Below are 26,711 nucleotides of genomic sequence, written 5' to 3'. Positions count from 1 at the left end.
AGAATTATTTTAAACTTAAAGCAAGAGAAATAAAGACTTATAATAGCCTATTTCAAACAAAGAAAATACAGAAATCACTATTAAGGAATAAATGAAAGCCAAGACAGAAATATATTCTTATAATAGCCTAATTCAAACAAAAATACAGAAATTACTATTAAGGAATAAATGAAACTCAAAACAAACAGGAATTGGAATAAAGGATCATGTCCAGGTTGCAGCAGCAGCTAACAACCTAGTGAGAGATTATTACATCCTATACTAAGAAATGAAATATTCTATAACTCCTAAAAATGGAGTCAGCTAAAGAAAAGTGCAGTATTAGAACCACAGTGCAGTATACTATTTGAAATAGAATAAGTTTTTATCAAACACAAAGATAGCTGATACTAATATAGATGAATAAATAAATCTTTACACAAACAAAAATTAAACTGAATGTTTGAATTAAATTTAAAAAGAACAGAAAATACTACAAACAGGAGCAACTGCAAATTTGATTTACACTATCTTAAAGATTTTTTTTTTTTTTGTACACATTTGAATTCTGGACAAATGTGTCATATTATGAGTAGTAGTATATAGTAAACAAGTTTCAGACTGAAGATAATTAGATGGACTTGTGGCAAAAATGTAATCATGTCCAAAATATCAGAATTTACTAAATGTTAGATTTGAAATGCAAAGATCAGTTTATAGCTTTCCATTATAACTCTGAGAATTTCTACTACATAAAATTTCAGATAGAGCTTCACAAATAATGATCAATTTTTTTATTATTATTTTAGGCAAACCTAATAAAAACAATCCACTACGTCAATATAGTTTTTGCAGAATCATCATTTTCATTACATTTTCAACCATTCAAAGTAGGTTCTAATGAATTGTCTATGAACTGTTATTAAGCTAAGCAGTGATTTGATCTGTTAAAAGTGTTAGAGGTTGAAATTGTGCCATTTTTGCACAACTAAATATCCCTTCTCTTACTTTAGCAGCTTTTTTTTAATGTAAGTACAGCTTTTCAACTTACCCTAAGGTAGGCTACTAGAGATGATACTGTGAAAAATACAAAGTATTTTTTAGAATTAATTACATAAAATATAATAGTGATGAATTATTTTGCTTATCAACTCCAAATCTTAAAAATAAAAGTCCTTGCATTTGATGTCTTCATCTGAATTAGGTGGTGGAAATCAGTCAAATAGGATAATTTGGAAATTATTAAGATAGGATATGAAAAACTGAGTTTCCCTCAGTTCCTCATTAGTTATTTTGACTCACTGAATGATTCAGTTAATTGGGTCTTATGTTTTGTTGTTATGTTTGATTTTCCTGACCAACTTACTGTTTCTCCTATGAATTATGCATTTTGTGCAATCTTTGTCTTAATGCTTTTCTTTTTACAAGAAATGTTTCAGGTGTTAACCGTTTTTTAACAGCAATTTAGCTTTTTTAACTTTTTTTAGATGTTTACCTGTGATTAACTGCCAACTTCTATTTAAAGATGGTAATGTCTTTTAGATGAAAAAGCAATACCTGTACTTCCTTTTGTCATTATGTTTGTAACCACTTTTCTTCAGGAACTAGGTCTATCTTAGAAAAAATAGCTGCATTGTATGCCAAAATTGGAAACGCTTAGATTATATTAGAGGTTTTCTGTCTTATTTATAGAAGCCATATTGGATAAGTCCCTTTCTCCTGTTTTGACCAAAGCTTTCCCTCTTCCACATTCTGGAAAAGTGTGACCTACAAATGCAGGTTTATTTGCCTTTCTTCCATTCTAAGTTTAAATAATCTAATCCCCCCTCCCGAGGACTTGATCTGTATGCACCTATTGACCAGATGTGGAGTCATGACCCCAGAATCAAGCTGTCAACTTTGGAGTCATGACCCTTAATCCCATAACTCAGGGGGTTTACAGTTGGTAAATTGATTAGTAAAACATTCAGATCTTCATTAATTGGTCTATGAATAAAAGGACATTTAGGCCCATATTTTTGTTTATTATACAGATTATTACAAAATTAAAATAAAACCTATTTTTATTTATTATAACCATGTTGGGGTGGGGCTGGGCACTAAAGTTTTTGAAAAACAATTCTAGAGACCAATTGATCAGTAAAAACAAATTAGTTTCTATAATTGTGCTTTATACCAGCACTGCCAATAATTATACCTATTTCCCCCTCTCACCCTTCTGTCAGTTCTTTTTGGTAGGTCTTGAATGCAGGTAAATTTTTTGGAATGCAGTTTCTTGGTTGAAATAATGCACCAAGACAACTTATACTGGGAGGAGAGAGGTGGGGGATATTAGATTTGAAAACTTGAACAACCAGTGAAAACATATTTTTTTCTAAAATTTTACCCATATTTCTCTTCACCTTTTATATAATTTGTTAGCTTTGGATGTATATCATTATCTCAGTAATTATCTTATCTCTTTCAGGCAGAAGAATAAACCATCCAGAATGGAACAACAGGTTGAAACTGCCCCATCATCTTACACAGTCACACAGACATCAGAATCTGAGGCAGGTTTTCATTAATACATTCCAGTTTGGAAAATAGAAAATGTTTCAGTGTTTTGAAAGAAAGACTAGTGTGCTCTTTAGCTTGCACAAACAAATTTTGCCCAGCAAATTTAATCAATGCTTGAAAATAAGAGTACAGAATAGAAACTTTTCAGAAAGAGTTCATTCTTGCTCTGGATTAGAGAAACCATTAGCTGGTGTCACTGTAGTTGATATGACTAGGGTCCTTGCTGGTCCCTATTGCACAATGATCCTTGGTGATTTAGGAGCTGATGTTATAAAAATTGAAAGACCAGGTTTAGGTGATGATACAAGATCTTGGGGACCTCCATTCATTGGAAGTGAATCTTGCTATTTTATAAGCATTAATAGAAACAAAAGAAGTATATGTATTGATATAAAGGAGAAATCTGGGCAAAAACTGGTTAAAGAACTTGTTAAAAAGAGTGATGTATTTGTGGAAAATTTTATACCAGGAACTCTTGATAAACTAAATCTTGGGTATAATCAACTTTCTTCAATAGCCCCAAAATTGATATACTGTTCAATAACTGGGTATGGTCCAGATGGCTGTTATAAATCCAGGCCTGGATATGATCTTATAGCAGCGTCAATGGGTGGTCTTCTTTCTGTAACAGGAATGGAGGATGGGGACCCATGCAAAGTTGGTGTTGCAATGACTGATCTATCTGCTGGATTATATGCTCATGGAGCTATTTTAGCAGCTTTAATACAAAGAGAAAGAAATGGCAAGGGGCAGAAGATAGATATTAATTTGTTGTCAACACAACTAGCTAGTATGGTTAATCTTGGATCATGTGTGTTGAACTCAGATGTTAAGCCTAAGAAGTGGGGAACAGCTCATGAAAATATTGTCCCTTATCAATGCTTCAAAACTAAAGATGGCTATATTACAATTGCTGCTGGCAATGACTTGCAGTTCCATGCACTGTGTAATAGGATAAATGCTGAATATCTTTGGCTTAATGATAAATATAGAGAGAATAGGAATAGGGTAGTTCATAGAAGAGAGTTAGTTGCTAAATTGAATGACATTTTTTTAGGGAAGAGCACAAAAGAGTGGCTTCATATTCTTGAAGGCTCCACCTTCCCTTATGCACCTGTAAACTTAATTGAGGATGCTTTTAGTGATCCACATGTAAGTGAAATTGGAATAGTGAAAGGGATATCACATCCCTGTGGCCCAATCAAGGTTGTTGGGCCACCTGTGAAGTATTCACAAAGCAATAATGACATTTATCTCCCTCCTCCTTTGCTTGGTGAACATACTAATGAAATATTGCAACAGTTTCTTGGATATAGTAGTAGTGAAGTCAATTTGTTGAAAGAAAAGGGTGTTGTTGCATGATTTTAGTTCTTAATTTTTTCTTTTTCAGACTAATACCATAAGAATGACTCTAACAAAAACAAAGCCAGATAAAAAAGTTGTGTGGTCTAATGAAACTGTGGACAATGAAAATTTGGGAAGGAAAAAATCAAAGTGTAAGTTTAGCCACTCTATTAGCTTTTTTTCATTGGTGATTAAAACTACATTGAATTTAATAACTGGATGCAAATAATATATTTATTATGAGCAATAGGATCAATAAAGTTATTAATACCAAGTATCACTGGGAATTATATTTCATATGGTAACTAAAAGTTTCATATAAAGGGGGGGCAATCCTGTAATTATGTGGTTAAAATTATAAGTCAGTTGGTAAAATTGATAGCCCAATTCCCCCCTCCACCAAAGATTTTACTTGCCAAAACCTATCCTATGATGATGACATCTAGTAAAAAAAAAATGCGTTTTGTGTATTTTGGGACCCTTGTGGTCTGTTTAGATTTTGTGTATTTTGAGATAGGTTTTCCATAAACATTCTTTGGGTTAATATAATTTTATCTTTCTGCAATTCGTTCTTATAAACGAAGGAAACTCTTCTCACTCTTTTTGGCAGCTGAGACCTGTCTATGAGAATATCTGAGTCAAGACAGCCTTTTCAAGTAAATGGGGTCTGTAAATTAAGCAATTTGACTAATTTTTAGTACCTCTCGTTTAAATAGAACAAAATATTTGATTACTACCGCCCTCAAAATACCTTCCATCCGAAGCCAGACAGGGTTGCAGACGTTTCTTCCACTCCTCATTGCAATGCTGGAGTAGCCTTCAGCTGGTTGGTTATAGCTGATAGAATGTTTTTGACATTCCTAAAACGAATTCCCACGAGGTGAATTTTCAACTTCAGGAAGATAAAAAAAAGACTCAGTCAGATGAATATGAAGGCTGAGGAGCCTCATGAGTGTTTTACAGGCCAAAAACTTGTTTTTTTTGAATTTGTTGTGTGACAAGCTGCATTAGCTTAATGCAACACCCTCTTCTTGCTGATGCTTGGTCTTAAAAAAGAGACCCTTTTTGAAGTTTTTCAAGAACCTCTCAAAAAAGAGTTCATTGACACTAGTATGAACTCTTTGTGGATGAATTGGTGGATATTGAAAGAAAAAACCAACATACTTTTGATCTTTAGCTTCCTCATCATTACCTTTGGGTCTTGGAGAGGTTGAAATGTGCCAATCCATGTTCTGGTGCTTGGTTTCGGATATGTCTTGTGTGTTTGAGTCCTGTGATTCCGTTACACTGTGCACCACATCTGAATCAAAACCTAATAGCACATTGTTGCTTGAAATTTATATGACTAATTTTTAGAATGCAACAGAAAAACTGTTTCACAAACAAAAAATCACTGCTAACAACTAAATGACTTGAGTAGTTTCAAATCCATACTAAGGCGGGTCATTTATTCACCTGCCACCCATCCAAGTGCCATGCCACTAGTGTAACCGGATCAGGCGTTATGTTGTCAGGCTTATTACTTAATTTACTAACCAATGCATAGGTATTCTCCTACTCTGGGATGAGACTAGTCTGGAGATGAAAATTCATTCGGCATGAATTTTGTTGTGCTGAAATGGTTTTTGCAGTTGATTCTTAGGATCCGACAATAAGAATTATTTTCAAAGTCAGTAAGGCATTTCTCTTTATCTATAGTTAGCATTAGGCGTTTCATGGAGTAACTCAGAATAGACAAAACGTTGCTCTTGTATATATATATATATATATATATATATATATATATATATATATATATATATATATATATATATATATATATATTATGGTACTTGGTATTAACCAAGTGACATATAGCAATCACAAGTTCTGTGGATCTGTCTGTTGGTCTGTCCTGGTTTTGCTATTTTAGGCACTTCCAGGTAAGCTAGGACAATGAAATTTAGCAGGTGTATCAGGGACCAGACAAGATTAAATTAGAAATAGTCATTTTCCCGATTTGACCATCTGGGAGGAGTTTGGAAGGATATCGTGTCTCAGAACTCTTATTTTAAATCCCGACTAGATCCGGTGTCATTGGGGGGAACCTAAAATCTTGGAAAATGCTTAGAGTGTAGGGATCGGGATGAAACTTGGTGGAAAAAATAAGCACAAGTCCTAGGTACGTGATTGACATAACCGGAACGGATCGGCTCTCTTTGGGAGAGTTGGGGGGAGGGTTAATTATGAAAAATTAGAAAAATGAGGTATTTTAACTTACGAAGGAGTGATGGGATCTTAATTAAATTTGATGTTTGGAAAGATATTATGCCTCAGAGCTCTTGTTCTAAATCCCGACCGTATCTGGTGAAGGGGGAGTTGGGGGGGGGGGGGGGGGGTGGAACCTACAATCTTGGAAAATGCTTAGAGTGGAAAGATTGGGATGAAACTTAGTGGGAAAAACAAGCACAAGTCCAAGATAGGTGACTAAAATAACCGGACCGGATCCGCTCTCTTTGGTGGAGTTGGGGGGGGGGAGTAAATTGGAAAAAATAGAAAAATGAGGTATTTGTAATTTAAGAACGGTTGATCAGAGATTTAATAGAAGGATTTAATAGAATGAAGAAATTTAATATATAGAAGGATACTGTGCTTTAGAACTCTTATTTTAAATCCTGACCAGATCCGGTGACATTGAAGGGAGTTGGAGGGGGAAACCGGAATTCTTGGAAAACGTGAAAATCGAGGTATCTTACGAATGGGTGATCGGATCTTAATGAAACTTGATATATAGAAGAATCTTATGTCTCAGATGCTCCATTTTCAATTAGAATCAGATCCGGGGACATAGAGGCTTGGAGGGAGGAAACAGAAATCTTGGAAAATGCTTATAAATGTCGTAGATATGTGATTGACGTAACTAGACTGTATCCACTCTCTTCGGTGGAGTTAGGTGGTGGGGTTCAGTGCTTTGGTCAGTTTGATGCTTCTGGATGTGCGAGGTCTGGAGATTGATTGGCGTGTCAGGGAGCTGCACAAATTGACTCGATAAAGTCGTTTTCCCCGATTCGACCATCTGGGGGGCTGAAGGAAGAGGAAAAATTGAGGTATTTTTAACTTACGAGTGGGTGATTGGAACTTAATGAATTTTGATATTTAGAAGGACCTTGTGACTTAGAGCTCTTATTTTAAATCCCGACCGGCATTAAGTCTCTGATTTTCCTTTGAAAGCAATCTATTGATTCTTAGAACTTTGCTAGAGCTCATATCATATGAGCTCTTGGCTCTTCTGACCTCGTCACAAGTGCCATATGAGCTCCTAGCTCTTGTTGAACCGTCCTGGCCGAGTGGGTTGGTGCGCTGGATTAGGGATCCCTTGTCTGAGAGGACGCGGGTTCGAATCCCAGTGTACCCAATTCTTCAGTTTGGGACGGGGGTCAGTGGCGTGACTCTGTAAGCTTAGCCAGAGTCGACCCATCTCTAAATGGGTAACTAGAGAAATCTGGGGAAGTTAAATAGGAAGGGTGTGCGAAAGCACAGGATGGCTGGCCCGCAACCCCCCCCCCCCATTGCACTTCCGGGCTGAAGGGCCAAGAAACGGAGATCAGCACCGCCGGTACGGACTGTAAAGTCTAATGCCGTATCCTTTACCTTTTTTTTATCTTTTCTTAGCTCTTGTTTAGATTTTCATTTAGGAATAATCAAATTTCTTTCTTTTTGTGTAAGAACATATCTTCGATTTTTTTTTGTATATATATATATATATATATATATATATATATATATATATATATATATATATATATATATATATATATATATATATGTATATATATATATATATATATATAAATCAATATGAAGTCATCACTAAATTTAAAAATTAATTCCTGATGCAGTCAAGATAGGATATTGGGTCAAAATCTTTTTTCAAGTAACCTGCATAGATCGTACAGTTTATTTTTTTCTTCTCTTGTTGTTACAAATGATTTTGGAAAGTTTAGTTTTATAAAAAAAAAGAAACCTTGTATGTTAGCGTTGGATCGAGCATCCTTGCGTTGTAACAGTTATGATGTGAATTTAAATTGTGTAATTTGATTAATATTCAACATTTCTTGAGAAAAAAAAGTTGGTTTATCCAACTTCTAAATTGTGTTGATAAATTCTGTTCAGTTACACTACTTGTGATAGGGTTGCGTTCAATCCCTATTATGGCAGGGAAACTTTTTAGAATTGTTTTTTGGAAATTTTGTGGAGACTTGTCAATAAAAGGATTCATCATACTTTTTTTTTAATCAACCTACAGAAGTTTTCATACCTTTTTTTTTGTTCAATAGAAACACCCTGTGTGACTTGAATGACAAGTATCTGTTTATTGACAATTTATTGGTTCCAAAAGCCTTATGAATGGCAATTACTGTAGGCATAAAGCCTATGCTCTCAAGGTATATGTTTTGGGAGAGAGTGGGTCTGAAGTTAATGAATAAAAGACTTGTTGCTCAAACATCTAGATTTTGTGTTTAGTAATGTGTTTTGTTTTCAAATCAACGGGAGAGTTTTGAATGATGATGTATTCAAATCGATCCTCATTGAGATATTTCCTGGGGAATGTAGGGATGTCTTATCCTTCACTGATTTTGTTTTGTTCAATAGAAACACCTTGTGTGACAATTACTGTTAGGCTAAACATGTGAATTTGTTCTCGCTTTACGACATGTTTCACTAAATGTTCCAAGATAATTAAAGTAAAATAAAAATAAAAAACAATATGCAAATAAATAAAAGAATAATGATATTATAAAATTAAATTTATGCCGTATTTTTTCTTTCTGTTAAATTGTCTTATGTTTTAAATTTAGGTTGCTGCATTTACACTAAACCTCAGAAATTTGGTGAGGTTTCTTCAGAATCAGAGGAAGATGAATGTGAAAGCTGCTTTGGACATGTCGAAAAAAAGAAGAAGGGACATAAAAAACAACCCAAACCGGATACTTCAAATGATTCTAAAGGCTCATCGGACAAGCCCTAAATTGGGAAAACGTTCGTGTATATGAAAAAACTTTTTCCCCAAGTGTTTTTTATCTTTGTCCTTTTTCTTTTTGTCCTTTTTTCTTTTTTTTTTCTTTTTGTCCTTTCTTTTTTCTTTTTGTTTTTGTTTTTCTTTTTGTCCTTTTTCCCCAAGTGTTTTTTATCATTGGCTGTGATTGTTTAAATCCCACAGTAGAGCACAGTTTAAATGGAGGTAAACAATAGTCTCTCAACCACTAAAATTCTTGGAGTTCCAAGGACATCAAAATTAAAATACTTCGCCCCTAGGATCCAACGTAGAATTCATGCCTGAAAACCGCGAATTAATACGATTTTTTTTTTCTCAAAATTTGTAAGCTTTTAGGGTGGTATCACCTTTTCGTCAGTGTTGTCATGTAGAACTGTGTTTTCCTCTTTAAAATTTTATATATTCACAATCTTTTTTTGCTAAGACGACTACACAGGAAAGCTGTATTTTCTTATGCTGCTTTGTGCCATGCTTTTTTGCTGATTTTTCGTCAATATTTTTTTTTTTCGCCGAAAGCCGCCAACGGAGAACTTTATTTATATTCTATAAAGCAAAATTTGTTCTATTATCTAAGCTACATACGGTTGTGTAAGTTTCCATGTAACTAATTCAAGCAATCTGAGTTCATCTTTGCTGTTCTTAATCATTTCAAGTAATATTCGATATGATTCTTTTCTTCCATTTTTTACCCTTTTTTATGTATAAACAGGCATGCACAATAATAAAAAAAAAAAAATATGGCTCATTTATACTTTCCAGGGACTATACATTGTCTAGAAGTCCGTTATATAAATAAACTAGAAACACAGCATATTAAATAAATGTTCCGCCCAAGTCACAATATGGATTTCTACTTATCCTCTCCTCCCATCCCCAAAGAACCAGTGTAGACCCGGACGACAAAACAATGGTTCTTGAAAACATATATCTTTAAAAGCTTAATGTCAAGTAAACAACGTGTGCTTAAGGCAACACTTTCAGAAACATTTATACTGTTTAGAGAACCCGTCGATTTTTTTAATTTTCTTGACTCTCAGTGGTGACTCATTATACCACTACTACTAACAACTCACCGCAGCACCAAGCCGCCTGAGGCCAACACAGCTGCGCACGGCCCTCTTCCATCACAATCTATTCAAAGCTCTTCACACCCTCCAAGGAAGTTCCCATTTCCTTTAAATCTCTCTTTATGACATCCTCCCAACCCAGACGAGGACGACCTGCTCTAAGTTTAGGAGAACTTTCGTCAATCTGTCATCCTTCATCCACAGAACGTGCCCTAGCCATCTCAACCTTTCTTTCATTTTAGCCCTAGAAAGCAGTTGAAACACATTTTTCGTACAGGCTACTGTTTGAAATACGGTCAGTCAGCCAGGTACCCAGAACAATCCGTAGGCAATTTATCTGTAAAACATCTAGTAAATCTTCATCCACTTTTAGGAGTGGCTATGCTTCAGAGCCATATTTGACTACTGTCATCACTGTACCTTCCAGTATTCTAATCTCGTTTTGCAGACTTATCTTCCTATTCTTCCAAACTTTTTTTTAACTGTGACTCATTATGATGTAAACTTGTTGCAAAAACATCTATGATGTATTGGGCAATTTATCAAAAATTCGTTTTTTTACTGGTTGAAAGGCTGTTGCTTTTGTTTGAGCGAAGTGGTGATATTTCCAGTTTTGTCTGTAGAAAAGCCCAGGAATTGTTTCTGTTCTGTGTATTTTACATTGATATTTAACAATGTAGCTGTTCGTTCAATTTATATTGCAAAACTGTTTCATTAAATGTTGAATAAGTTCCAAAAGATAAATCCAATGACTTTATTTTTACATACAGAATAAAGTAAAATAGTTATCCATCATTTAATGGTGAAGGTTTTGATCTGAAACTAGTATTAGAGAGTATTTACCTGCCAATGACTAGGCTTTAAGTACTAAATGGACAGCGCAGAGGTCAATATGACCAAGTCCGTGGGAAAAAAATTAAGGCAAATTAAAACAGAAGTTTCTTTCCTCTGTCAGCTTAATCACTGTCGGTAATTAAGCCTAATTATTGCCAATAATTAAACCTGTAAAATTTTAAATGTACGTAAACCGTTCAAAAGTTAAATTAACCAAATCCGTGGAAAGACAAAAAAGATTTTTGCTGGTTTTGACTTTACTGAATTCTCTGGGAAAAACTTGTAGTGTTATATAATTTGAGCAAGAAATTTGAAAAGCTGAGTATTAGAATTTGTTTAGTTGAGTTTGAATTTGTTTAGTTGAGTTGATATAGAAAATAAGAATTGTAATATTTATTTCAGTATAGCTTCAGCTAATACAGACTAGACTTTCGAAATATATTGTCTTGACTTCTAAACGTAATTTAACCTATTCCTGCTAAATGTATTGGCCTAATATTTAGCCTATTGGTGTTAAGACTTTTCTTACTTGTTTTTGCACAATGCCCTCCCCCGATGAACTGTTTCGGTGTGACAGTTTTTATGAATTTTATTCTGCGTGAAAAAAAAAAACAATCGGACCAGTGGACTTACTCAGTATGGCTTCCACCGTCCAAACTTGCCTCACACAGATGCGATGCCTAAAAATAATCTAGAAGAATGGACACTATTTTTATTTCACATTCACTTTGTACATATCGATATTGACTCAGGAGAAAACAATGTTTAGTCAAAGAAATTAAAGCTGTAATAAAATATTACAAATAAAACTTCTTTTTTTCAATTAAATAATAGAATATCACCAATTCACGACACCGGCACTTCACAGGTACATATAATAAAGAAGAAGAACACACAAAATAACAAATTTGTATAGGTGTGTGGTTTACCTCAAATTCCAATCACAAGACGCTAAATTTTAGAATTTTTTTCGGAAATCACGTGATTATACTATAAGTAAGCAGGGGAACTGCGTATAAGTTAAGATGCAATACGCCCTAGTAGGATTTTAACAGAACATGTCATGTTGGCATGTGCGAACCCGCATGACCTTTAACATACAATGCAAGAAAGGATTTTTTTTTAATGAAAGCCTCTTCGTTTAAACTTGAAACAGGAAAAATGTGTTAAATACGAAAGGGGCGATTGTATCCTCAATTTCTCCGATGTTGCACTGTATGTAACTGTGTAATTTTGATTTAAAAGGTTTTGAGTGAATATGTAAATAAAATACTTTTAACTACTATCCCGCTGTATCTGTCAAGTTATAATACGCTTTCAAACAAGGAGAAACTTGTACTTTCCCGTATAGAGCATGGGGAGGGGATTGAGGGTATGGCTAACAATTTCATGTCTAATTATTCTTTTTACACAAAATATGTGAAATCTATCGTCCAAAAGTATAAAAGATTTCACAGCTTTTCGTGTAAGCAATGATTAGAAGACACAGTCCTGGAGCCGTTGCTGAAATATACTGTTCCATAATTCTAGAAACACTCGCTGAACGAAAAGAGACAAGAGGACAGACCTCTGTCTGTCCTCTTGGTAACCCAATGTTTTATTTTTGGTTACCCAATGTTCTTCAAAAACAAAAAATATGCATCAAAAGCAAAACATCAAGAGTCTAATCAATGTATAACATCTTTTTAATAAAGAACATTTATATATATATATATATATACATATATATATATATATATATATATATATATATATATATATATATATATATATATATATATATATATATATATATATATATATATATATATATATATATATATATTGTTTTTATGTATTCTTTTTCTATATATTCTCCAAAAGTTGATTTTGAAAAGCTCATCCCGTCCTCATAAGGAAAAAAAAATTCTGTGCCCACCATCACCAATCCACTTTCATGACACGGGAATCTGCCATGATCCAAACCATATTTTCAGAGCCCTGGAGATAAATATTTACCCCGAATAATCAAGAAGAAAGACTCGCTAAAGTTATCTTTTGTCTCTTGGTAATTTTATACTTATTTGGTTAGGTATATACAGTTACTACAACAGCAAAATATGCTTAACCAAAATCCAAATAAATTTAACTATTAAAAATCAGTCAGAATCACACAGAAAAATCTTGCAGGCCTGTCTGTTCCTCATTAGAATTCACGGGTCCCTACTCCTTCACCAATATTTTCTTTTTTTTAACTCGAGTATCCGTCCTGCTTAAACGAAGCCACAGCTCAAGTTTATACTCCGAGATAAAAGTAAGCATTGTGGTCTGATTCAAAAAATAAGTTTTGTCTTTTCATAAAGCATTTTTTTATCCTGCTATTGCATACAGTATTATTATACCATGTGACAAACATTTTTTAGAATTCACTTGGTATTGCGCTAAACAGACAATACAAATACTACTTAAAAAATGATGTTACAAATATTAGGCATTGTACTTGCATATTCAAAATATTGTTTTGAGTAAAATAACAGAAAATTGATAATTACTTTAACAAAATTTGAAATAAAAAAGTGCCCTAGAAATGTACTATAAATATTTGCAGTAAGTGAAAGTTCAATCCAAAGTCTCGTTGCTAACTAGGCTAAAAACTATAAATACAGAGCTACGGCAGCCACTAACGAATTCTCCATAGCATCCATAGAATTCTCCATAATATATATATATATATATATATATATATATATATATATATATGAATATATATGTATATATATATTATATAATTTGCAGGAAATTTTGAGTTACTAGCTAGAGTAGTTTAGCTGCAAACACCCGAATAATTATATATAGATTATAAGGCGGCTTGAAAGAAACAAATCTTGAATATAAGTTGCTGTAGAGTGTACTTTTGACTTCACATAAGTTGATACAAAAGGCATTCTTCACATCCCCATCCCTCCAGTAACTTCAATACAGGCACCAGTGACGTAACTGCTTTTTTCAGAAGCCAAAAACAATGCCACTTCAGCCACTTCTATAATAAATTATTCTTCTATAATAAATAAATATATAATATAAATAATATATAATATAAATAGATAATAATATATATGTATATATGTATAATATATATATATATATATATATATATATATATATATATATATATATATATATATATATATATATATATATATATATATATATATATATATATATATATAATAATAATAATAAATATGTAATATAACATATAATATAAATATATAAATAAATATATATAAATCAGAAGTCAAAAACAATGGCACTTCAGCCACTTCTATAATAAATTATTCTTCTATAATAAAATAATCAGAAGCCAAAAACAATGCCACTTCTATAATAAATCATTCTTCTATAATAAAATTATCAGAAGCCAAAAACAATGCCACTTCTATAATAAATTATTCTTCTATATTACAAACTTGGATAGGCTAAAACAGTAGCAAAACTCAACGAAAATAAATCAAAAGCAAAAATTAATGTTATTTCAGCCACTTCTATAAAGATAGAGTTGAAAAATAAGCTAATCATTTAGTTCTATTCCACTTTTCGGAGCTTTGGTTAAGCTGGGGCGCAGTTTTTTACGGGGCAGGGAGGGGTTCTGTTCCTCTTAGACCTCATTTTGCCCCCAACCTCTGAGCTGAAATTTAGTTTCTTTAAGAAGTCATGTCAAACTAAGATAAGCCTGCATAATTCAAGCATTCGCAGAAGGGTGTCACTTTTCTTTAGTATATCTTTACTTTTATATTTTTCACTTCATTTTTCTATGATTTTTTATATGTCATTTATATGCTACAGATTTTTATATGTCATTTTCACTTCATTGGTGAAAATTGGCTCCAACTTTGCCCCCCCCCCATCCCACCAGGATTTTGACAAAATTATACCACTGTAGTTAAGAAAAGATTAAAATAGATGTACGAATGCCGTCGAATACAAATTTGTCATAGTAAATGTAATGTAAGTGCAGGATTACCTTAAGAAAAAATAATAATATAATCAATTTAACTGCACTAGTCATCGAACATGTACCAGCCTTCTTTTTGGACTTGTTCACTTTAATAATGTAACCCTCCCTTTAGTCTTCTCACGATAATTGCTTCCACTATTCCCTAAGTTTTAAATAAGAAACTAATCGATTTATTCGCACATAAATTAAGAAGAAAGAGAGAGAATAATAAGCTTAAGAGAGAGTATAAAGAGAAGTATGAAACCAAGAAAGGAAAGTTGGATTTTCCTGGCTGGCCTGATTTGCTGAGTAGCAAATTATGAAGACGAAAAACGATCAAATATTTCGACAATGGCCTACGCTAATTCATCTTCATGAATTTTTTTCATGAAAAAAAAATTTGAAGCTAAAAAAAAAATTTTTTGAAGCTCATGAAGCTAAAAAAAAAATGGAAAAAAATTCAACAAGAGGAGTTCAATTCATTCTTGTGCAATTCACTTCGAAAGGATATATATATATATATATATATATATATATATATATATATATATATATATATATATATATATATATATATATATATATATATATATTTGCACTGAAAACGACTTGGTGGAGGTCCTTGTCGAAAAATTGCTTTATTTTCGTCTTCATATTTTGCTACTGGCTGACAAAATCCTCATTTTCTCAACTATCCTTTCATTTCTTGGTTTCATACGTCATGTATAGCCAGTGTGGTCATAGAATGCATTTAAGAATAAAGATAATAATGACAGAGAGGCTAATAATAAGAGTTAAAAAATAAGCTACATATGTGATTCTATCTCACTTTTTAGGACTATAGTGAAGAAAAGATTAAGTGATTTTTTTTGCGAATGTGCTAGAATACAAATTTTTCGTAATAAATACAAGAAGTTTGAAGTCACTAACCATAAAATTGATTCAAGTTCCATTTATTTCATTAACAGATCAATAACAAAAACATTATCCCGAAGGGTTCAATGGCCCAATATTTAGGAAAGACAACAAGTAAGATAAAAATGGACATGTCAAGAAAAGTCAGCATATCAAAAAACTGGACATATCAAATAAAGCAATCCAGGGCATATACAGGCAAAGAACTTCTCATTGGACTTCACATTCCTTACCGACGGTGTTGACCTCCGTTTCATGGCCCTTCACCCAGGAAGTGCAATGGGAGGTTGGGAGTCAAACATCCTGTCCTTTCGCAGACACTTCCTATTTGCAGTCCCTAGATTTTGCCAGGTACCAACTAAGAGCTGGGTCAACTCTGACTTAGCTTACAGAGTCACGCCACTAACCCCCGTTGCTAACAAAATTACCAGCGACACGAGGACTCACGAATCCTTTCTCCCTGTCCTTATGGACAAAGGATTCCAAGTCTAGCGTGCTAATCGCTTGGCCTAGCCTTTACCAGCTAGAATAATAGACTGCCAAAGAAAATCGAACTTTTGAACCATACCGGCTCGATTGAAAAAGTTGAACGTCCCAAAATGGGGTGGAAAGAAGGCATAGAAATAATTTTAAGGGATTCCCCTCCCGGGAATCAAACGGTGAAGCAAACAAATACAACCCCCTCCCCCCGGGAACTACGAGAGAAAGTGAATTTTTAGCACCTGTCAGGAGACTACTTTTTTCTAAAAATAGCAAGACAGGTCTAGTTTAAAAAATTGGAGATATCCGTATGGTTACTTGAATAAATTAAATACGAGATGGTCGATAGGGGTATGAGCTCTATAGAGAAAATAATTTAAAAAGTCCAAAATTAGGTGACATTTGTTAAAAATTAAATCATTCTTGCGCAAGAAAGATATTTTACTCTTTTGCAATTGCCCCCACCCACCCCCTGTAACTGCAAACAATAACGATGCTATAGGAAAATATATTGAAATTTAAACAATATAGATATTGAACAAAAGTGATGTGGAAAAGTTATAAAGCAAACAAAAGCTAAGAGCTCATATGGCACTTGTGACGAGATCGGAAGAGCCAAGAGCTCATATGATATGAGCTCTAACAAAATTCTAAGAATCAATACATCGCTTTAAAAGGAAAAATCAGAGGCTTAATGCCGGTCGGGCTTCAAAATAAGAGCTCTGAGTCATGGTCCTTCTATATATCAAAATTCATTAAGATCCGATGACCCACCCGTAAATTAAAATACCTCAATTTTTCTAATTTTTCCTCTCCCTTCAGCCTCTCAGATGGTCGAATCGGAGAAAACGACTTTATCAAGTCAATTTGTGCAGCTCCCTCACACGCCTACCAATTTTCATCGTCCTAACACGTCCAGAAGCACCAAACTCGCCAAAGCACTGAGCCCCACCCCCTAACTCCCCCAGAGAGTGGATCCAGTCCGGTTATGTCAATCACGTATCTACGACGTTTAGGTATAAGCGTTTTCCAAGATTTCCGGTTTCCTTCTCCAACTCCCCCCAATGTCAACAGATCTGGTCGGGATTTGAAACAAGATCTCTGAGACATGAGTTCCTTCCAAATATCAAATTTCATCAAGATTCGTTCATCCGTTCTTAAGTTAAAAATAACTGAACTTTTCGAATTTTTCCAAATTAACAATCCCAAGCTCCCCCGAAGAGAACGGATCCGTTCCAATTATGTCAATCTCGTATCTATAACTTGTGCTTATTCTTCCCATCAAGTTTCATCCCGATCTCTCCAGTCTAAGCGTTTTCCAAGATTTCTGGTTCCCCCCTCCAACCCTCTATGTCCCCGGATCCGATTCGAATTGAAAATGGAGCATCTGAGACATAAGATTCTTCTATATATCAAGTTTCATTAAGATCCGATTACCCATTCGTAGAGATCCCTCGAGTTTGACGTTTTCCCAGAATTCTGGTTTCCCCCTCCAACTCCCCCCAATGTCGCCGGATCTGGTTGGGATTTAAAATGAGAATTCTAAAGCACAAGATCTTTCTAAATATAAAATACCATTAATATTTGATCACCCGTTCATAAATTACAAATACCTCATTTTTTCTAATTTTTCCGAATTATAAACCACCACCACCCCCCCTCCCCAACTCCACCGAAGAGAGCAGATCCGGTCCGATTATGTCAGTCACGTATATTGGACTTATTATTCCAACCAAGTTTCATCCTGATCTCTCCGCTTTAAGCGTTTTCCTGATCTGAGCTACGAGGTCTTTCTGAATATGAAATTTCATTAAGATCCGATCACCCCTTCGTATGTTAAAAATACCTCATTTTTTCTAATTTTTTAGAATTAGCCCCCCCCCCAAACTCTCCAAAGAGATTGGATCCGTTCCAGTTATGTCAATCACTTATCTAGGACTTGTGCTTATTTTTCCCACCAAGTTTCATCCCAATCCCTCTACTCTAAGCGTTTTCGAAGATTTTAGGTTCCCCCAACTCCCGCCAATGTCGCCGGATCTGGTCGAAATTTGAAATAAGAGATCTGAGACACGATATCCAATCAAAAATCAAATTTCAATAAGATCCGATCACTCTTTCGTAATTTAAAAATGCCTCATTTTTTCTAAATTTTTCAGAATTAATCCTCCCCCCAACTCCCCCAAAGAGACCGGATCCGTTCCGATTATGTCAATCACGTATCTAAGACTTGTGATTATTTTTCCCACCAGGTTTCAACCCGATCCCTCCACTCTAAGCGTTTTCCAAGATTTTATGCCCCCCCAACTCCCCCCCATGTCACTGGATCTGGTCAGAATTTTAAATAAGAGCTCTGAGACACAATACCCTTCCAAAAATCAAATTTCATTAAGATCTGATCACTCCTTCGTAAGTTAAAAATAACTCATTTTTCTAATTTATCAGAATTACCCCCCCCCCCAACTCCCCCAAAGAGAGCGGATCCGTTCCGGTTATGTCAATCACGTATCTAGGACTTATGCTCATTTTTCCAATAAGTTTCATCCCGATCCCTCCACTCTAAGCGTTTTCCGAGATTTTAGGCTCCCCCCTAACTCCCCCCCATGTCACCAGGTCCTGTCGGGATTTAAAATAAGAGCTCTGAGACAAGATATCCTTCCAAAAATCAAATTTCATTAAGATCCGATCACTCCTTCGTAAGTTAAAAATAACCCATTTTTTCTAATTTTTCAGAATTAAACCCCAACTCCCCCAAAGAGAGCGGATCTGTTCCGGTTATATCAATCACGCATCTAGGACTTGTGCTTATTTTTTCCACCAAGTTTCATCCCGATCACTCCACTCTAAGCGTTTTCCAAGATTTTGGGTCACCCCCCCCCCAACTCTTCCCAATGTCACCAGATCCCGTTGGAATTTAAAATAAGAGCTCCAAGATACGATATCCTCCCAATCATTAAATTTCATTAAGATCCGATCACCCATTCGTAAGTTAACAAGAGCTAAGAGCTCATATGGCACTTGTGACGAGGCAAGAAGAGCTTAGAGCCAAGTGCTCATATGGTAGGAGCTGTAACGAAATTCTAAGAATCAATAGATTGATTTAAAAGGAAAATCAGAGGCTTAATGCCGGTCAGGATTTAAAATAAGAGCTCTTGAGTCACGATGTCCTTCTAAATATCAAGATTCTTTAAGATCCAATCACCCACTCGTAAGTTATAAATACCTCATTTTTTCTAATTTTTCCTCTCCCTTTAGCCCCCCAGATGGTTGAATCTGGCAAACGACTTTATCAAGTCAATTTGTGCAGCTCCCTGACACGCCTACCAATTTTCATCGTCCTAGCACGTCCAGAAGCACCAAACTCGTCAAATCACTGAACACCTCCCCCCAACTCCCCCAAAGAGAGCGAATCCAGTCCGGTTACACCAATCACATATCAAGGACATTTGCTTATTCTATCCACCAAGCTTCATCCCGATTCTTCCACTCCAAGTGTTTTCCAAGATTTCCCCCTCTAACTCCCCCAATGTCAAAAGATCTGGTTGGGATTTGAAATAAGAGCTCTGAGACATGAATTCCTTCTAAATATCAAATTTCATTTAGATCTGATCACCTATTCGTAAGATAAAAATACCCCAATTTTCACGTTTTCCAAGAATTCCGGTTTCCCCCTCCAACTCCCCTCGATGTCACAGGATCTGGTCGAAATTCAAAATTAGAGCTTTAAAGCATAAGATCCTTCTAAATATCAAATTTTATTAATATCTGGTCACCCTTTCGTAAGTTACAAATACCTCATTTTTCCAAATTACCCCCCCCCCAAATCCATCAAAGAGAGCAGATCCGGTTCGGTTATGTCAGTCACGTATCTTAGACAGGTGTCTATTCTTCCCATCCAGTTTCATCCTGATCTCTCCGCTTTAAGTACTTTCTAAGATTTCCGGTCCCCCCCCCCAACTGCCCCTCCAATGACGCTGGATGCGGTTGAGATTTAGAATAAGAGATCTGAGTTACGAGGTCCATCTAAATATGAAGTTTCATGAAGATCCGATCACTCCTTCGAAAAATACGTCATTTGTTCTAATTTTTCAGAATTAACCCCCCCCCCCCCCAATAGAGCGGATCCGTTCCAATTATGTAAATCATGTATCTAAGACTTCTGCTTATTTTTCCCACCAATTTTCATCCCGATCCCTCCAATCTAAGCGTTTTCCATGATTTTAGGTTCCCCCAAACTCCCCCTAATGTCACCAGATCCGGTTGGGATTTAAAATAAGAGCTTTGAGACACGATATCCTTCTAAATATCAAATTTCATTGAAATCAAATCACCCGTTCGTAAGTTAAAAATACCTCATTTTTTCTATTTTTTTCAGAATTAACCCCCCCCCCCCAACTACCGCAAAGAGAGCGGATCCGTTCCGTTTATGTCAATCATGTCTAGGACTTGTGCTTGTTTTTCCCACTAAGTTTCATCCCAATACCTCCACTCTAAGTGTTTTCCAAGATTTTAGGTTCCTCCCTCCCAACTCCCCCCCCCCAATATCACCAGATCTGGTCGGGATTTAAAATAACAGCTCTGTGACACTATATCCTTCCAAACATCAAATTTCATTAAGATCTGATCAACCGTTCGTAAGTTAAAAATACTTCATTTTTCCCATTCTTTCCGAATTAACGGGCCCTCACTCCCCCCCCCCCAGATGGTCAAACCGAGAAAACGACTATTTCTAATTTAATATTGTCCGGCCCCTGATACGCCTGCCAGAATTCATCGTCCTAGCTTACCTGGAAGTGCCTAAAGTAGCTAAACCGGGACCAAGAGACCAACAGAATTTGGGATTGCTATATGTCACATGGTTAATACCAAGTGCCATAAAAATACCTCATTTTTTCTAATTTTTCTGATTTAACCGTCCCCTCGCTCCCCCCCCCCCCCCAGACGGTCGAATCGGGGAAACAACAATTTTTAATTTAATCTGGCCTGGTTCCTGATACGCCTGCCAAATTTCATCGTCCTAGCTTACCTGGAAGTGCCTAAATTAGCAAAACCGGGACAGACAGACCGACAGAATTTACGATTGCTATATGTCACTTGCTAGAGATCAAGTGCCATAAAAATGTAGGACTTAATACGGAATATAAAAAAAGTGTTTATAAATTAAGTTACATTTATTAATAATTAATATAATAGTTCTTAATAATTTATAGAAGAAAATATGTGATTAGTAGTTCAAAAAATTTAGAAGCTGCTAAAAAAAGAGGTTAAAAAAACTCACAGCAGTTGCTATAAATGAAAAAGGAACTTGCTGACTTGAGGAACACGAAACGATGCAATTCAAATTGTTTTGCCTTTTTAATGGTCTCATATTACCCATCTCATTATATCCTTGTATTATCTTTCTTTTTGTTTATTAAATATTTTATTGATGTTGCTTTTTTTTAGTCTCTCAATTTTTCTTCTTTTAAGAGAAAGGGTATTTTTATATTTCTGGTGACTTGGTTGTAAATTTAATTCTTACTGAACCGAATTTTTTTGTTACTTCACTGACTATAACCAGGGTCATAAAGTACAAAAATTGGCCTTAACGAAACCAAAAATAAGACAAAATCACATTTGACGGCAATAGAACTTGGTAAAAATGGTCAGACGTGTATGCAGGTGGGGGGGAGGGGCTCAAGCTAGTGTTCAGACCCCCCTCTTACCAAACCTAATTTTTTTGGCAATTTTCATCACAGGCTTCTATGTTTTTCAAAAAAAAATACCATTTAAGAGGTTCGAACCCCCCCCCCCCCCAATAGATTACCTTTCCCGGGTCAAATTCTAGTTTGTGTGCGTAATAGATGTCTCCTGTCAGATCAAGTATCCATGGGTTTTCACAGATCCGACCCATAGATGAAGACGTTCCCTAGTTTTTCTTCAGGGAGTAGGGAGGGGGTTGTCAACACACAAACGCTAAATTGAAACCACAATTTTTTGTCGTTCCAGAAGAAGAGTCCTTTGTACGATTAAACGTGCAATTAAGATACACTCAATTTCAGCTTTGCCAATCTAAAACTCTCGCCTTACGAACCCCGACGGACATTGACAATTGACAATATATTTAAAAAAAATCAAGAAGTTCCCAAAAACTTGCTTTCTGCAAAAAACTTAGTCTGGTCATTTATAGGAAGCAAATTACTTAGTAATAGGATACTTTTTAGTATCCTAGAGCAAGTGTTCAATTCTGTTGATAGAAGAGCTTTAGCAAAGGTTTTATCCTTGCGTGGTAAAACAGACAAATACATTTAAGTGATTAGTGCTATGTATGAGAATAACATTGCTGCGGTTAGGGTAGGAAATGAGGTAAGCAGCTGGTTTCGTATTAAATCAGGAGTTAAGCTGTGTTGTGTTTTATCGCCCTTTATATGTATCGTTTTGTTGGATTTTGTCTTAAGAAGCACAGGAAAGGCGATGGGAGACCACTGATTAAATGGAGAGGAAAAACTCTCCAGGACTTAAACTATGCTGACGATTTAAGCATCCTAGATGAAAGTACGAGGAAAATGAATGAACTTTTAGATGTTTTGCGAGTTCAGGGTGCTAGAATAGGTTTGAAAATTAATCTTAAGAAGACTAAGTCACTAAGGCTAGGAATAATTGAAGATGAAAAGATGACGCTGGGTGACGAAAAGATTGATCAGGTGGGCAGCTTCACTTACCTTGGTTGTATTATTAGTAAAGATGGTGGGAACACTGAAGATATTAAAACTAGAATGGCCCTGGTCTAGGGTGTTTTTTTCACAGTTAAAAAAAAAGTTTGAAAGAATAGGAAGATAAGTGTGCAAACAAAGATTAGAATATTGAAAGCTACAGTAATGACGGTTGTCAAATATGGCTCTGAAGCATGGGCGCTCCTAAAAGCAGATGAAGAAGGCTATAATGAGATAAAGGTTGAGATGGCTAGGGCATGTTCTGCGGATGAAGGATGATAGATTGCCAAAGATTGTCCTTTTTGGTGAACCGTCTAGGGCTAAACAGAAAGTAGGTCGTTGGCAGTTGAGGTGGGAGGATGTCATAAAGAAAGATTTGAAGGGAATGGGAACTTCCTGGTAGACTGTAAAGAGGGAGGTTTCAAACATATTAGGATGGAAGAGGAGCATACGTAGCTGTGTTGGCCTAAGGAGGCTTGGTGCTGCGGAGAGTTGTTAGTAGTAGTAGTAGTATAATGGAAAAAAAACGATTTCACTGGAATGAAAAAATTTTGAACTCTGATAAGCAAGTCAGAATAGTTTAGATTTAATATATAATTGACCAGTCTCCAGACAATTGACTTGAATTTAGTGTGCATTTCACCTTGTATTAAGGCCTTCTCTGGAGGTATAGTGCCAACAGAGGAAGGAGGAAATTGCATCCTCTGGAAAACAAGAAGACATTGGAAATGAAATGCATAAAATTGGAAAATAAGAGATGTTTCCATTTAAATTTTAGCAGAAACGAAGCTCCCGGTAGCAACCCAACTCCCCCCCCCCCCCCCGAAGAAATTTCCTAGTAAGTGCCAAACCATGGGTCCAAGGTTTTCTCCCTTGAACTCTTTTTGTTATGTATTGGTTACAGAAAAGTAATTACAAATAAAATAATTCAACCTTTCACAACGAAATGTGTCCCCTCTAGCCCCCCCCCCCCTTCTGAATCAAATTCATGTATGCAGTCCCTATACTTCAATTTAAGATAACCTTAACATTGGAATCCAATGCATCCAAGATTGTATACATTACCTCGAGGGTCGCCAAATCGTGCTTGTGGTATCAATCCTTGTAATTTGGTTTTTACTTTATCAGGGATTTTATCGGTCATTGGTGTTTCGACAAAACCTGGCAGTATAGCATTGCATCGAATGTTGTACCTAAAATATAGGAAAATCAAAAATGAGCGAACACAAAAACAAAGAAGAAAACACTAAAATCAGGCAAAAAAAATGACGACGGAAAACAGTTAGAATCAGAAAACTTAGGTTTCAGCTTTAATCATATGCTTTTATAAACATGTCACACACAAAACTCTCTAGGAGTTATTCTACTTTGTTTTAACAGTAGGACATGACTTTGTCCCTGTGGGACAAACAAGACTTTCTTTGCAGGAAAAAATTACTTTGTCCTTATTAGTTAGGATCAATTACCTTAGTAGGAGTAAGGAGCAAATGTGATCTCTTCTGCGGCTCACGAGCCGAAATACACAATTCAAATGTAGCTTTTAAACCCGAATCTGAGAACTAAGTTAAAATTGTTAATGTAAAAATTGTTGATTAATAGCAATGTCTAAAAACAAAAATCTACAGGGTCACTGACGGCGCAGGGGCACCAACAATTGTCAACGTTTCAATTACCGTATTATCAAGGGCTCACATTTTGTGTTTCCCTTAAACTGTTGTTTTTGCGCTGAAATTTTCCAGCACACTTTTGCTGCATGAAATAGTTTTGGAATTTAAAGAAGGAAAATCAACCTTTCTGACAAACGACGGTTAAAGTAAAAAAAAAAAGGTGTATTCGCCTCGTATTTTTCTTCTTTTTTCTAGGTGGAAAGTTCTGTTAAGTTAGTGAGACTGTGGCTAAGTTTGAAAAAGTTAATAGCATTATCTTGATTTTATGTGACTGTTTGAGATTTATTTGTTTGTAAGATGAATACTATGAAAAAAAAAGTCAAGCCGATAATCCAAGTCTGGGGAGCTTATAACTCCCTAAAATTCTAGTGTTTTTGCTGCAATTTATTACATTTTTCAAGCAATACTCTCTAATTCCAAGCCTGGGTATCTTAAAACTCTCTAAACTTCTAATTTTTTTCTAAAATTTACTACGTTTTTCATGCATTCCTCCGTTTTTCATATATTCTAGAAATATTTACAATCCCAAATCTATTGCATATCTCTTGCTGAAAGGGTAAAATTCTAGATGATGAGCTTGCTGCTGTCTTGGAGGCAAGCATGTCTAAGGCTCACATTTTTTGTCATTTTTGAAAGTTTTTGAAGTTAATCGTTCGTGCTTCAGACAAGAAAGACATAATATTAAGCGCGGAAATTGTGGGAGAAAGGAAAATTAGACTTTTACTTCAAAATCAAAACTTGCCCTTGACTGGGCTGCCCACTTAATTCAACAATCTGTTTGGCTTTTTTCTACAATTGGCCATGACTTCCACTTTTCTCCACAACTCCATACAAGCCAAACAAGCCAAACCACAAGCCAAACGCCAATATTTTTCTAAAAATCGGCAAATCAGTCCATAGAACCGTGGGTAATCACTAATTCCGAGCAGCTACAAAGGGGTTGGAACAGGAAAAATTTGAGCTTTAATGATCGTTTGAGAATTGTTTTGAGCTCATTATCATTGAAAATATGTTCGAAAACTTCCAATTAAAACGCTTTGGCCCGAATCACGCTTTTTCTGAAGAACTTTTTTCAAAAACCCCCGAAAAGTCTAGACATGTTTAACTCATTTTCACCAAAAATTTAAAGTCTGGTCTTTATTCAGATATTACAAGAAACGTAAATTTTTACACCATACATCAAAACACATTTTCACCGAAAATTTAAACTCTGATCTTTATTTGGATATAACAAGAAACGTGTAAATTTGCACCGAAAAAATATTTCGGTAAAAAGCCACCGAATGGCTTTTTTCAATCCTGACGGGTGCCCGTCACGTGTACAAAAACAATTGCCAAACTGATAACCATGTGAAACACCACAAAATTATTGCCATTATCTGAGTAAAGAAGAAGCTCACGAGTTGCAATTACCAGATGTAGCCCATTAAACGAACAACGAAAGTTTCAACCTCTTTATGAAGCTTAGTTAATCACCAGTTAAATTTAAATCAATTAACAATTAAAGTACCAAGAATAGTTAAAATAAAACTGTCTTTCGAAGTGGTTACGTGAGAACTAGCACAACTATATGTCTTCAGTAATAAAATAAAATCGGGAATTAAATTTTTGATATAAAAACCTCCTAATCCAGTACCGTATCTGAGTTTTCGCTCCTAGTAGACAGGAAATATGTGTAAAAAAACAGCAAAAATAAGGCCAAAATCAAGCAGTTTCCGAAGGCCAAAACAATACATGTTTTTTTTATCCCTATAGATTTCAAATATGTGATATTGTATCGGGGCACGATTCTATTTATAATTTTAAGTTAAGTTAATTTACGGAATTTATCCCATTTTATTTCATTTACTTTATCCCAGTAGCAGGCCTATTCATATTATTATAATCATAAAATTTTTACGATTTACAGATATTATTTTATTTTGAACCTAATAAGTTTGAAAGTTATTTATTAGCTATAAATTGCGTAATTTAAATATGAAAATCCCTTGGATTTTCAGACTGCAATCTATTGTTGATGGTCTCTTAATAATTCTATTCGCCCCCCCCCCTTTAATTTATTGCGCCTAGATGGGTACTCAGATAAATCTAAATATTCAGTGTTCTTTAAAATTCATTCACGTCTTTTATTTTCCATCTAGTTTTCAAAATCAGTTCTAGCTTTCT

The 26,711-nt window shown here is 35.1% G+C and overlaps 2 protein-coding genes across 3 annotated transcripts in view; one reads left to right on the top strand and one right to left on the bottom strand.

Moving 5' to 3' along the window:
• Window positions 1–2,537: 2,537 nt before the first annotated feature.
• Window positions 2,538–8,820, top strand: LOC136041823 (succinate--hydroxymethylglutarate CoA-transferase-like). Its single transcript, XM_065726600.1, has 2 exons — window positions 2,538–4,034; window positions 8,721–8,820. The coding sequence occupies exon 1, from the start codon at window positions 2,572–2,574 to the stop codon at window positions 3,898–3,900; it is 1,329 nt and encodes a 442-aa protein (XP_065582672.1). The 5' UTR covers window positions 2,538–2,571; the 3' UTR covers window positions 3,901–4,034; window positions 8,721–8,820.
• A 2,695-nt stretch (window positions 8,821–11,515) lies between these two features.
• The window catches only part of LOC136041824 (estradiol 17-beta-dehydrogenase 8-like), a 35,865-nt gene continuing 20,669 nt past the window's right edge, over window positions 11,516–26,711 (bottom strand). The window contains exons 4-5 of one of the 2 annotated variants that reach the window (XM_065726602.1): window positions 23,944–24,071; window positions 11,516–13,855 (exon numbers count right to left, since the gene is read on the bottom strand). In XM_065726602.1, the coding sequence (XP_065582674.1) occupies window positions 13,848–13,855; window positions 23,944–24,071 (136 nt within the window). In that variant the 3' untranslated portion in view covers window positions 11,516–13,847. The remainder of the gene's footprint in view (window positions 13,856–23,943; window positions 24,072–26,711) is intronic. The other variant, XM_065726601.1, reaches the window with a different exon arrangement.

Source organism: Artemia franciscana, unplaced genomic scaffold (genome assembly GCF_032884065.1).
Source record: "Artemia franciscana unplaced genomic scaffold, ASM3288406v1 PGA_scaffold_39, whole genome shotgun sequence".
Taxonomy (NCBI): Eukaryota; Metazoa; Arthropoda; class Branchiopoda; order Anostraca; family Artemiidae; genus Artemia; species Artemia franciscana.
Note: the sequence above shows the minus strand (reverse complement) of the source record. Positions and strands in the feature narration are given on the sequence as shown.